General features: G+C 36.2%; 1 protein-coding gene across 4 annotated transcripts in view; it reads right to left on the minus strand.

The window, feature by feature from the left end:
* The window catches only part of CACNA2D3 (calcium voltage-gated channel auxiliary subunit alpha2delta 3), a 386281-nt gene that overhangs the window by 292724 nt on the left and 78572 nt on the right, over window positions 1–14985 (minus strand). For all 4 annotated transcript variants that reach the window (XR_015806076.1, XR_015806075.1, XM_088171533.1 and 1 more), the window contains exon 3: window positions 11371–11487. Coding sequence is in view for 2 of the 4 variants with exons in the window: in XM_088171533.1 (XP_088027659.1) it covers window positions 11371–11487 (117 nt within the window). In the remaining 2 variants the exon portion in view is untranslated. The remainder of the gene's footprint in view (window positions 1–11370; window positions 11488–14985) is intronic.

Raw genomic sequence — 14985 nt, forward strand, 5'->3', positions numbered from 1 at the left:
ATCCACCAACATTCATGTCTAACAAAGCTGTTTCAACATGCAAAGAGAAAAGAGAAAAAAATCCACTGAAGACCCCAGACTATTTTAAAGGCAAGGCATCTCTCTGGGGGTTTGTTAATTGTATTTATATTTTGGGGTTGTGTTGACTTAGTTCTGAGGGATTTTTGTTTCACGTTTATCACACAAAGGTCTGAGTTTCTCCTGAACATTGCTTCGGGTTTGCACAAGGCAGCCTGGCCAGTGCTTCCTGCATGGGCCACTCTTTGAGCTCAGAAAACAATGAAACAGATGAGGAGAAAAAGCCATAAGCATGCAGCATTTTTTCAAATAAAATATAATTTTAAAAATAAGACTATAGCAACATCCAAAAAAAACCGTGTCATAAGCACAAACTACCTGATCTTTCAAAAAACACGGCATTCATCTAATAACTTTTGAAGTTCAACTTTTCGAGTCATTAACAGAATCTCAGCAATGAGTGCCAGCACAGAGAGACACAAGAGAGCTCCCAAACTCCCCCCAGCAGTGATTGCTGCAGTGAAGAACTTGAGAAATAGCACAAAAGCTTTGTCTGTTTTCTCAATGAATGATTTCAGCTTAGGGCAATCAGTGTTTTATGGGCTTCCTGATTTAAAGGTTGTCCATTACTATATTAATTAGCCACCTATGGACTCATCTTTTATGAATTTATCCAATTCCTTATTGAACTTCAGTCAAAAATAAAGATCAAGAGGTTAGGTATTTAATTACTAGATCATGAGCATGGAGTTATCTAAAAGCAAAAGGAAAATAGCTATTCCCATTTCTATAATGATTCCTAGTGACATTTAAATGAAAATCGCTTGACTCTCAAATCAAGGCAAAATTTTCATTTTTATATGTCAAAATATTTCCATTAAGATAATTTCATTTTCTTAAACTCATCTCAAATATAACATTGTACTAATATTTTTCAAGTGTAAAAATGTGAAACTCCATAAATATCCATAGATGTAACACTATTAAGATAAATGCAAAATTAATGACTCAAGAATTATTAATTTACTGGCACATTTACAAAGTGCTAAATTATCATTTCACTACAAGTTATGGGAAATGAGCGATAAAAGTAGGATTTTACTGACAAAACCCAGATTTTCAATATAATGCAAAATTATAATATAAGCCAATATTTTTTAATAATAGATGTTATTCTAGCCTGCTCAGTGTGTTAAAAAAGGAGAAAATCCCCACGCTTTTCTAGCCCCAAGGGGTATCAAAATCAGAAACTCCACTGATTAAAAAAAAGCAAGGTATAAACTAGCAAATAAAGATGTTTACCAGGGTTCTCCCTTAACCTGTGCCAAAGGTTTACCAGTCACAGTGGTTTTAAACAATCTCTTATCCTCACACTTAAGAATTCAAAAATTAACCTGAAATGTCCCTGATTTTTTTTCTGATGTATAGAAAGTTGCCTGTAATCCTTTTGGGGGGGCTGTAGTGTGTAGTCCATGTTATGAACACCTGGTAAGGGTGATGTGAAGTTACATGAAATCTCCAAATGCTCCTTATTTCTGCACACAGATTTTGCTGTGCCTCTTGCTGCAGCACACCTTCCCTCTGTAGTTCCAGCTTTTCTAAAACAAAGACTCACAGGTACTGAGCAGGTTTTTTTGCTTGCATATACTATTGCTCTGAAATGACCCATTGAAAATACAGGGCACAAGATTTTTCTATTATGTAGCATTTCTGTAGTGCTTTGTGCCACAATGATTGCTGTAATTTAAACTTTATATTAAAAAAAAAAACCAGACTAATCAATAAAAACTCAATTTATAGTATTAGTTTGGAACTGTTTATTTCTTACATGAAACAGCTTTTTTTGTTATGATTTACTCAAACAATTTGTCCTCCTGGAGTAGTTGCACAGCACCAGAAGCAATCATCCAAGATATGCTGTGCTAGCTTAAATGACAGAGAAATGCATTAGGGCCAAGAATACATGGCTGTGTATCTATTTATATGAAGGTAAAAGAAATTAAAAAGCGATCTCTATAATTTATTGGTTGTTCCCTTCGCTGCAAATAATTTTAAAACATATACCAAAGGTAATGTGGCATAATTACATGGCATTGAAATCAAGATGCTCCTGAAATAAATGACTGCACTAGTTCTTACCATGGCCCCAGAACAGAATGACACAGTGATTAGGATAAAGTTAGATACATAATATTCTTCCTTCCAAACACAAAATACCACAAAATCAAAGTTCACACTTTTTCTCCCCCCACCCAGCATTTAACTTCGTGTCTCCTCAAAAGCAAACTCCAGGCTCTGCACCTGCTCTCACCCAAGTGTGCAGCAGTTCTTGCCAGAGCTGGGGGCCTCAGCTGTTCCTGCCACAAATCCCAAATCTACAACAGAAATGTATCGGGATGCTTTTGGCTCTGTACATGGAAAGCTTTGCCTAGACATATTCATGAAACCTCACATTCAGAGCCCATCTTTGGAAGTAATTTGAAATCCATTAACATTTTAATTTTAAGCATAATTTGATCAATTAGTTAAATTGATCAACAGCAAGACTATTATTTCAGTAAGGTTCTTTCCACCCCTCCTATCAGCCCTAAAGCTGGTTAGTCTCCAGTGTCACAGACTGAAGCACCACAGAATTTGTGCACTATGGCACTCAGGGTGAGTCCTCCTGTCCAGCAAAATCTCCACTCTATCAGTATGTGCCACGCGTGAGCTACCTTGCCTTATTTGCTAGGAAAATGGAATTTTAAGTCTTGTTTATATTTTACTGAAGCTCTAGAGACTCAGGTTACTGATTTGAAACATTTTTGCTCAGACACCCATGGTCTGAGCTAAGAGCTCAGCTTTCTGCAGCTACCATAGATAAGGAACTGATCACCTACAGACATGGGAGGAGATTCTCACCCTCTAGCATGCAATAGCAAAGCACTTTTAGCCCAGCAACACACGAAATACCAGACCTGAAGTGACCTATAAGTAATTAAACCATTTCCCTAAACAGCTGCAGTCATCAGAGCTCTTAAAAAAATCATTCAGATGGAGAGATAGTTCAATATAGCTGTAAGTCATCACTCCCATGAGAAAATAAAAAAAGTAGTGCCCATCATATGATCCAACTAATTTCTGTCTCCCATCTCTTTCCTGAGCCTTACTCTTAACAAGTATTTTTCACGTCATGCAATGAACAAGATCCTAATTAATCTAAGGGAAAGAAAGCCTCTCTTAGATTTTTGTTTTGGGTTTCTGCACTGGATAATTCTTTGGTCTTAAAATTCTCAGTCTATTCTGCACAGCTTTACCACAGCTCAGTAGAGCAAAAGTAAAGGAGAGAGCCCAGGAGCTTAAAAAGCAGACTGTGAGAGTCCATGCAGCTCTCCAGTCTTAAAGAAACTGTTCAGCTGGGAGAAGGAGCATGGTGGGTTCATTGTATAAACCTAAAATACTATAAAGTATAATACTATATATTTACTATATTTATAATACTATAAAGTATAATTCTATTCAAATTAGAAGAGAAAAGAAACTGTAGTGACAGAGAAAATAAGATGAGGCAGAATAACAGTTGAAGCAGTAGATGTTAAAAATCCAAAAGATGAGAGAGCAAGGAAACACACTGACCACTGCTGGGCATGTTTGGAATAAATAATCAGCTGTTACAGACATAAAAAAATCAACCAAACTGGAAATATTTTCGATTAAGCAGGCCTCTTCCTACCTAATTACAGTAGAGTCCAACTCAAGAAAGGTGGGAGTGAAGAGGACAAGTGGGATGTTTGCCCTCAGTTGGTGCAGGAGGCTCTTCCCGTGCAATGTGCTCCAGGGGCAGGCCAGGCTGAGCCAACACTGCTGAGCCAGCACAATCCCTGCTGGCAGCTCCAGCACAGAGCACAGGCAAGAGTTAATGCTCCTAAAAAACACACATGAATTCTCTTCACACCTCTTTTCATTGAAATGCTTCTGAGCACTCCAAGATGAAGAATCACACAGAGATGATAGTCTCTCTCCTCCTCAAAATATTGATAAATGACCATTCATTAAATCTCTCCAAGAATGCTATTAACAGGCTCCTCCTCACCACTGCTCCTGGTGCTCCCTCATGCTCCACAGACAGAGCAGAGGAGTTGGCATCATTCATGGAATGAAAAAAGGAGGCAGCAGCTTGGAAACCTGCCCTGCATGGATGCAGGCAGAGCAATCTCCAAAGGAAGAGATCTTTTTATTACCTAAGCATTAAAGCCAATGAACACAAGACTTCAGAAAACACACTAATATTCTCTCCAGAGAATATTTATAATCAATTAAAAATAGGTATCAATAAACGCTTTAAATTGTTATGACACTGAACATCTATAATTTCCTTGACATAAAAGTACCAGTATTCGTTTCTATAATTCCAACAAATAGATTCAGTGATACGTATTTACAATCACAATCCTAATTGAAAATTGAGATGACAGTGTGCAAGTGAAATCAAGTTTTAATTAAAACATTACTATTTGAAGTGACTAGTTTAAATCCCACACTGAACAGAAAGTTGGACAATATGACTAATTTTGTTAAAATAATTAATGTTAATGTAAAGCACTAAAATATGCTAATACTCAGTGTTTTAACACTGATAAGAAAGAAGGATAAGTGAGACTAATTTATCCTACTTCATTCTTCCAAAACGACTTTACTGTTTTTTCCTGCTGTCTGAAGAACTATTTTATGTTGATTGCAAAGACTGAATGTTTTACACTGTTGCAGTGAAGTCTAATACAGGAACTAATCTGTGAAGTGGCTGGATTTCCTTGCTGCATTTTCACATAAATGCTACATAGTTGAATGCACTATGGAGGTGAGACCATCATAATTGTCTCCAGCAGCAAATGCTTTGAAGTTTTCTTTACAAGTCTTAATTTCCCTCCTTTTCATCCTATGAGTACTTTTTTCTAAATTTGAACTGAAGAAATTCACTAAATTTCCTAAGACTGACTAGACCATGGACACTGTTTTCTTTTAGCATACAAACATGCCAGACAAAATCCAAAGGTGGATCCAGTTGCTTTACCTTTTTTGTTGATATTTATTTCAAACTGTACCCAGACAATGAAAGCTGCACATTTGCAGAGCTGTAGCTCCAGCAGTGATGAGCTGGGAGCAGGAATTCCTGAATACTGAACATCCTGTACATGACTCCCTGGAAATCCTGGCAAACACACACTCCCTGAAACATCTCCCTGAAGTTTTCACTGGTTTTCTTTTCATCCTCTCCCACTGAGTTCTTCCATGTTCCACCTCTTCCCCTCTACCCGCTCTGACAGCTAACCTGGGTGTTAGGACATATGAGAGTTAAATATTTAATCAATGCACTTGGACTCCCTGCTATGATTCAGAAAGGTCTACAGACAGAAAAACTAACTTCCATTAAAGCTGTCTATTCCATATTTATTCCATTACACACACAGGACAGGTATGAGCTAAACTGATTGTACCTATCTCATTCAACCCTCCAGTTTATCAGCAAATGCACCTGAGGACAGGCTGAGCACTCACACCACAGCCATGGGATGGGAATGAAGGTTAAGGAGAAAAGAAGCCAAACCACACTCCAATAAAAACAGACTTTTCCCTCCCCTTTCAGAACTCATAGCAGTATCTGTTTATAAATACATAAATTTCTTGGGAAACTCTAAGAACTAAAAAGCGAAGTAGTAACGTGGGATTTAGTTGATCTGCACTAGAATAGGTTTGCCAATCCCTCATTTGTTGAATATCCTAAATTCTACACATTTACCAAAAGCAATCTTCAAGCCCAACAGCAATAAAGAAGAAAAATATTTACTGTGCGTTTAAATATTCTCCAAATTACGACTATCAAGGTTATGTATTATGCTATTGAATACTCTGCTGTCAGTGGATTGCTATCCATCTTTTCATTTTCCAATGTATTCTAATTTTCAAAAAAGTAAAAATAAAGCTCTTCACGCTTTCAAGAACACAAATTTATTACTGACACATGAAGGAAATGAGAAAAACTACAAGCAAGTTTAAATGACACCAAAATTAAATAGCAACAATTATAGTTAAAATACTAAATGTGAATACAAAAATATTGCTGAAAACCTTTAATTTGTTAGCAGTAATTAACACAACTGTAGCCATCTCTCCTTTATTCATTATGTCTTTATTCTGTCAGTTAAAACTATTTATAGCAATACTGGGTTGATTCACCGTAATTTCCTTCCACCCACAACCATCTATAATTTTTTTCCCTCAGTAATTTTATAAACTTAATGTTGAGGTTCTTTATTTTGAATTTCCATCTGCAGATTAAAATAAAATCTTTTCTTACTATATTTATAAAAAAAAAAATCAGGGGTCAATACAGCCCCCATTGAGCTGCAGCTGTAAGGAATGCACATTGATATCCATTTTCCTTCTAATTCTACAGATGCAAATTAGCTCAATGAAGGAACTTAGTTTATTCTATCTTTCAAATAGTGAGCCTAGAAAAGTAATATGTTTTGACATTAAAGATCTCTTTATATTATATGAATATAAAATATGAATGATTGTTTGCTTCTCAAGAATGCCATTCCCGATCTAGTGTTGATCAGTGATAGAAAATCAGAATGAAAATACAGTGCAATAAAATATACAGTGGGTATTCAAGCCAGTGCACATTTAAAAGTCTCAAAAAAAAAATAAAATCAGTTCAAAATTCACCTGGAATATTCCTCACTGTTGCCTTGAATAGGAATGAAGTCATCACTAAGTTGCACACTAAAAATAAGTTAAATTCCAAGTACACTCAAGGAAAGATTAAAGTACTTAGAGGCGGTTTGTAAATAAAAGCTACAATTATTGACTACTGTATTCAGTATGAATTTTTTACTGGGCTTTCATATACTGTATGGAAATATTTTGTGGTTCTTTGAATAAAGAAGTACACTTTAATAACTTTCACTCTCAACTTTTAATTACTTACTGTGACCTTTGTGCTCATCAAATCAAGTTAATTTTGCACTCATTAACACATCACTTTAAATAAAAATTAATTTATTGACCAGGACACCAATTCACCAGAATTTGCTTGGAAATATCTGAATGCAGTACATGTTCCTTAATACTTCGTATGTATGTACATATATGTGCAGAAAAACAACAGTAAATTTAATCTGTTGATGCTGCACATATAAACCTCAAAATGCACACCTAAAGATCTATACCCACACAAATATGCACGTGCACACTAAAATGTGCACACCACATATGTACATGACTAAGCACAAACATCACTTTAACTGTGCATAAACAGTATCAGCATAATAGTATCCTAAAAAAGCTTAAAGACTGGTGTAAAAATCATCAGTGGAAAAAAATCCATTTCTCTTCACTGCAAATGTTTGTTAAATGTAAATGCTGATATTCTACTCCTTGGAAGAACATTTGTCTGCATGTGGAATTTCATGATAAAAAGCTTTAGAGTCCCAGGTTTCTCCAGATAAACCCCGCTGGTTTACTGATGCATGAATGCACTGAAATTGAATTACTGTACAACAGCAATTACTTTTCACAGTACAGTTATAATGAGAATCAGCTTCACAATGAACACCAGGTAACTATAGTAGGAAAAGTTAATAAAAAGAAGCCTCTTATTTGCATTTTCCACTGCAGCAAGTGTAGTTGCCTTAAAGAAAGACCATCCTTAACACTTGATTTGCCACCTTAGCAGTGAATCAACAATCATTTTTATAGCACCTCTTTATTTGCACGGAAATATTAATGAAAATAAAAATTTAAGTATAAAGCTAAAGTTATAATGATAGCTTTTCAAATATTCCCTAATAACTTGGTTATCTTTCATTTTGCCATCTTTTTCTCTTCCCTCTAGCCTTCAATTTTTTCCCAATATGCCAATAGCTAGGAAAAGTAAGAGCACCAAATGAACAATTTTGACTCCACCACTTTTTCACTATCAAGTTTGTTGCCATGGTCATTTGTTACTGAGCATTATGTCACAGTGCTTCATTCCTGATTACTTTCAAATTAGTAAAGTCACTAAAGTGTCATAAAACCTTCTAAAAATTAAATTTCTTTTTAAAAATCACAGGTAACTTTAATACTGATCAACAAACTTCCTGTGAGTGAAATAACTAGAAGTTCAGGAAAAGCAGCAATACCTCAAGTGGCAGCAGACCACACAAGGGTCTCAAGGGGATTATTTGTGTTTGGCTGTAAAATTAAAACAACCACTGAACACTGCAGGAAACATTTCTGTGTCTGTCACCTTATGGGCAGTAAGATTTTTCCTATCTTAAGCATCATAATATTAAAAGTAAATGGATACATTTACCTTTGTCACAGATAGAAACAAAAACCAACAAAATTTGATAGAATCAAAACCACAGCTCATGGATTTTAAACTAATTCATGTCACAAATACTCCAAAATAAAATACAAAGTTGCCTGTCTGAAATTCAATCAGGTGGGCAGCATTAGGAAGGAAATGGTTAACAGGAATATCCTGAAGTGATATAAACCCAAGGTAAATAGTGAACACTGCAGAGAAGTGGGGGGGGAAATGCTGCTTACAAGGTTTTCCATCAGTAAGTAGATGACAAAAGGTTATATAATTGGTTTGGTACTTTCAGTTTTCCATTTATCTTATGTATCTGACAGAACAAAAATAGGACAATCTATGATAGGATAATTGCATACTGAAGGGTAATTCAAACAGGGAATGAATATGATAAAAATCACAGTGAACCAACTAATCACTATGAAAAGCAATGAGACAGAAAGATAAAAATTCATCCAGAATATGAAGGGGGAGGAGGGAAAAGAATGAAAAGAATCATATGTGATTAGCAGCTTCAAATAAGTTCATATGTTTGAAAGCATCAAGCAGAACCACAAAAAATAAAACAAAACCCCAAAGCCCTGAGGCCTATCCAAGCCATCCTGCTTTTATATATCCAGGTCATTCTTCTTGGCCTTTTCTACAAATCAAACACTTCATGTACTATGAATTTTTGAACATTTTGCACAGTGCTATATCTACTGGAACCTGAAGACGTATATTTAACCCAAAATATTTTTGGATAAAACATTTTAATCAACTATAGATTGATATCTACTTGAAGCTAATTCACTCAGTGGTGTAGGGTAACAATTTGGGCTCATATTGGAAGACATTTTCTGAGTCCTTGGATTTGCAGCCTCATGATCATGTCCCAGTTACTCCCAAGGCTAAGGGATATTTTGTAGGGTATTCCTCATTTACTACTTCCTCCAACATCACCATATTACTGACATATTACTCTGCACTCTACATTTCAGTGCTCTTGCACAAGTTTCCATCAAGAGCTTATGTCAAAATTCAAGTATTTTAGAGACAAGATGATCCAGTATCAGGATGGAACAGAGCTCTTAAGTATGCAGGAGTTTTCTAATTCCCATCTCACCTCTCCAGGTATGGCAGGAAAATTAGTTGTGATGAACCAAGGATGAATCTTATGCCAAACCTGCATTGTACCAAAGAACTTTTGTGCTGCTCAAGATGCAAATTACTAAGCACTACTTACTACCAAAACAGAACAGGTCACTCATTACATCTCTAGCATCAAGAAGGACCAATTTATATAATTATGAAAAAATTAATAACTTAATTGGAAAGTACACTAAACAGATCATTTCTTAAAAGAAGTGACCCTGTCCAAACCACGCTTTCAGCTTCCTTTCCAAAGATGGAAACCTTCCAAAGAAGGCTCTGGATTTCAGTCACTTTTTCCGGCACTAAAATCCATTCACTCGAGATTACACGCATGGTTTAACTTCACTGAATTTGGGCTTGTTTTTACTCAGAGCATGGTGGTCTATATTGATCCTGTATTTTTTTTCCTCCTTAGATAAAAACACCATCTGTATGAAGAGACCAAACCTGTTCTAAACATTTGTTATGAAGCTCTAATTGAGACACAAACTGCTCTTCCCCACCAGACTCCCCACCGATGGAATTCTATTCCCTCACCAGCCAAGTGTGCAGCTCGCTGGTCACTCCTCGCTCTCAACAAGTGCTGCTCCAAGAATGCTTTGTTCACATTATGATCTCAGGGGAGCCGTTTTTTCTGCTAAGAAACAAGGAAAAGAGTCCTCCCCCTTCCCCAAGTCAATATTCTTCAGGCTTCTGGACGCTGTTGCACACATATTAAAGTGTAGTTTTTCCTCTGAAAAACACACTGTAAAAATAGCATTGCGGGGTTCCATGTTTATTGTCTTTCTCTGCTTCCCTGCCAAGTGTGCTCAGTTTTACAAGCTGAAATATGTTTTACTTCACTGCCAGTCCTGAAAATTCAACCTCTTAAACGTAGCCAAATTCTTTCCTCTCTTTTGCACCATAACAAATAATACAAGGCTGAAGGTGGAATTGTATCCTCAGTCACACAAAAGGAATCCCTGTCCTCGGGTGGTACCTCCAGCTCTACAGAGCAGACATGAGAATCTTCAGCTCAACTGAGCAGCTAAGCCTGGCTGAAATAGAGCAGCTGATGGTAAACAGCATCACCTTAACAATGTCCTGTGAGTTTGCTGACAGGGGGGATGCCACAGGAGCTATCACTCCAGGCAGTCACCTCAATTTCTAGCAAAGAATAATGCAAAGGGAAAACTACCACAGCAAGATTTGTTACTCTCTAGAATACACGTGCTACAACAAACTCCTCTTTGATATAATAAAACATAAAATTCTGAACCTTTTCTTGGTTTTCTAGTAAGTCTAGTAGACTCCAAAGCTATTACAAAAGGAAGATCGGAATGGAGATAGAAAAAACAGCAAAAAAAAAAAGAAAAAAGCACAAAAACTTACAGACTTACAGAGAGCTCTCTAGTTATTCAATGATCATTAATAAGCTGCCCGAAGAGTGATTTAGTACTTACCACAATTAAAGTGTTTACCATTTGAAGTGTTTGCACCTTTTTCTGAACTAAAGGACAGTTATTGAACTCAGACATTTCCCTGGAACACTATTTTTATAATAGTGAGCACTGAAATTAAGTTTGCTTGGTTGGATATTTTAAAATCTATCATTTTAACCGCATGCACTCGGGTTTTACTGCACACAAGTGATATGTTACAAACTCATCTTGGAAATTCGTAGTCCCAATCTCGTTGCACACTCTTACATTTATCTATTCATGGTATAAATAATTTAAATCTATTTTCTTGAACAATGATTCTAAAATACTTCTGAATGCTTTAGCATTTCCACTTCAGCCCTTTAATTGCTAGTACAGCCTTCAGAGCAGAGCCTAAACTACATATTTAGTTTTACATCATAGAAGGAAGTAGCAGATTGATCTGCTGCTTACCCGTACAGCTTCAGACTTCTTATGAAACATTTCTTCCATATTCTTTGCTAACTTTTTCACAAGCTGAAGGCCATCAATTTCTTCTATTGCAACATCCTTCTCATATTCTTTGTATTTCTGGAAGAAGAAAAGAAAAACAGGGAAAAGTTACTGCCAGGGAACTAGCTGAAATTTTGACAACTAATTATTCGTTTTATATTACACTTTTGCTGACATTCTTCATTTATTTGATGTTTATTTGCGTGACAGCAGGCTGCTTTGTGCCAAGATGCTGTCATGGGGAGAGAACAACTGGATTAGAACCAGAAGTCCGTTTAAAAAAATAATAGAAATATTTATCTCATGCACTGTAGGAAAACCATAACTCCCCTTCACAATGTTTAAATTACTCTTCCCCACAACTAAACAAGAGCCAAAAAAAGGAAGAAAAGAATCCTTGTATCTCCTCCAAAAATCATGTAAAAACAGTGATACGATTGGCAATCCCTGCCTTAGCACCTTGAATCCTCCTCCTCCTCCTCAGCTGAACCTCCTGTAGATGCCTATTTCACAAGCTTTTTACAATGCTTACATTAGGAGTACTTACACTACAGGCTTATCTAGACATGCTTAACCTTTCATGCAAAGAAAAGCCTAAACAAAGCACATGAACACGAGCCTTCATCCAAACACAAGCATCAAAGCATCCTTTATCCAATATGATGAGCATTACCTCATTTCACAATGTAACTCTCAGAATGCCTAAGCACTAAAAATATATTCAAAACAATTTTTATCCTCTGTTTTATGCATATCAATACTTCTTTTCCTCATCAGTATTTATAAGGAAGCTTTGTAAAAATTAATTTTTAAAAATAATTTAATGCTGAGGACATTCTTCTTCCCCATGTTATTCCACTGCAGCCTGTACTCTAAGAATTGTTGGCTTCCACTCTTGCTATGGTTTGCTTCTCTCTCTCTAAAACATGCACAGTTGTGTCGAACTAATCACTGCCCATCACCAAACCCTTCACCTGACCACAAACCTGCACCTGCATGGCACAGTGAGGGAGAAGGAAGGCACACCTGCCTCCTGCCAATGAGCCCTGTCTGTTAAAATATCTCCCAAACCTCTACAGCAGACTCTTGGGACAACCGACAGTATTTAAGTGAATAAAATTAAATGGTATAATTAAAAAAGATTATCATTAAAATTTGCCTGCAGATTGATGATTCTTATAGAACTCCAGAGAGACAATGGAGACTAAGGTGACCAAAAACAGTGGTTCAAAGCACCTGGATGAATATTAAAACGTTCAAACTAGTGAATAAGTCAGGACCAGTTATGTCCTGGCTGGTGATGCAAGAAAGGACTCTGCTGGTAAGAGAATATCTGCACATGTTGTACCCATTTCCCCCAACAAAACTAATTTTCAAGGTAGACTGACACTTTGTACTTCCTTTAAGCTTTACACTTCTCTGTAAAAACTTGTGAGAATGTTTTGATAATGACATAATATTTAACAAAACATAATTTGCAGACAATTTCAGAACAAAGTTAAAAATACAAAGTTGTCAGTAAATATTTAGGACAATTTTTTTTATATATGTAATTTCAGCAATAATTTCACTTTTCCACATTATTACCTGTCATCAATCTCTAGTCTGAGACCTTAATATCAATATAGCAACCTAAGAAACCTCAAACAAACCCCTTCCATTTTGCTCCCTCAAGGCAAGCAGGGAGATTCGGGTTTTTTCCCTTTGATCTGCACTTAGATACCATCATCAGAGTTCTGATTTAAATCCTTGAAATCCATTTATGTCATTACTAGAGATAAAACTGATTTTTTTTAAATAGAAAAATATATTTTTTATTCACTGGAGAAAATATAAGAACAGAGTAGACAAGAGAGGTAAATGCTATTGTAACAAATACCATGCTAAAATGCAATAAATGAACAGTAAACACTGATCATTTGAAAACACTGCCAGTTAATTAATGATGTCAATGTCTGTCCACATCCCACAGGATTAGAAGCTTTGGAGAATTTAAAACCAATCAAGTACAAATTTGAATCACATATTTCCAGCTGCACAGATGATGTTCAACACATCACCTCCTGATAAAAATGTTTCCTTTAGACTTGACCTTTGAGTTTTTAGAATGTATTCTAAAATGCATCACTTGAAGAGACAGCTTTCAGGCCATCAGATTTATTGATTTAAGCTTTGCCATCGAGTGAAGAAAGCCAGACAATTATTTACTGCAGTTGCCTGAAAACTGAATGGTCCTGCTGAAATCCACAACGTTTTCTAGGCACACGGAATCTCACCACATGGTCTGTCAGGCTCTTGTGAAAGCACATTAAAAAGCCACACTTCTCAGTGTTGAGTAACTGGTGCTTTTGAAAACTAAAAATATCTTGCACTCATAATAGACGTGAATGATTTCTTAACTGATAATTTATGATCTTATAATTATGGCAGTTCATAGTAAATAAACGCATTTTTTCATAATTCAAATGCCAAAGTTCCAACACAAAAGAATAAACTGGAAGAAACAGAAGATATTATTTCAGATCTATTTGAAAAGACCCCACATTTTGCATGGTGCAAGTCTACTCAGTTGCTGGAAACCTTCAACACCATTTGCAACAAAACCAGGAGAGCTGACTTGGTCTGCAAGACTCTGGAAACCAAGAGGTTCATGTAATATGTGTTTCATATTCCGAATACCATTGCCATGAAAAAGCACTTCTAGCATTTTTTCAGCCATCATTGGAAGGTTCCAAAACAGGAAAATTATGTGGTTTGAAAAACTTTCCAGCTGTTTTTGCTCCCTGGTGCCTGGAGGGGAGAGGTGCCAGCCTGACCTGAGTGTCTGTGTCCCTGCTCCCAGTGCTCACTGCAGGATGCTGAGGATTTAGATTCCATCCATAAAGAACCTGATTTTATAACAACTATCAATGCAAGAAACCTGAATCACTCAGGATAGTGAAAAAACACCAAACCACAATAAAAACACAACAAAGGCCATCATTAACACTGCATTCTCTTCCCTTCCCTGCAGAGGCTGTGTGACCTCCAGGCCCTCATCCTTTCCCCACCACTAAATTTTTACATATTAAATTTGGGTTTAGTTTCAAGAAATTAAAACAGCAAAGACGCGGTTCCCTTTGAAATAAATTTGAATTTGTTTTTAAATGAAATTATTTTGTTTTTACGTCATAATGAGAAAGCAGCATGGCACTATTGTTCCAGTAAAGGAAAATGAGTGGTGAAAACAATCAAGCTTTTGGGCCAGGCTCGCTTTTAAAGTCCAGATTTGCAAAGTACCTTGTTGTACTGCTAGTATGAAGCAGTGCATACAATCATACAAGCAATGCTTTAATTTGCCATTTCCCTCTCTGTAAAAATAATGAAGCTGATGATAAAGTTGTTGTTTCATTAAAAAAAAAAATTCAGCCCTTAGGTTTTTTCAATATTCCCTAATTTTACTTCATTAAGAGATACTGATTATTCTCATCATTTGCAGCATAGGCAGTAATACATGTGTACTGTTATTAAAAGGCGAGAAAATAGCTCCAACTTTGCTATAAACAATTGACTTGCTTAAAAAAGTGTATGAAATAT

This window comes from Sturnus vulgaris, chromosome 11 (genome assembly GCF_052056855.1).
Source record: "Sturnus vulgaris isolate bStuVul1 chromosome 11, bStuVul1.hap1, whole genome shotgun sequence".
Classification (NCBI taxonomy): Eukaryota; Metazoa; Chordata; class Aves; order Passeriformes; family Sturnidae; genus Sturnus; species Sturnus vulgaris.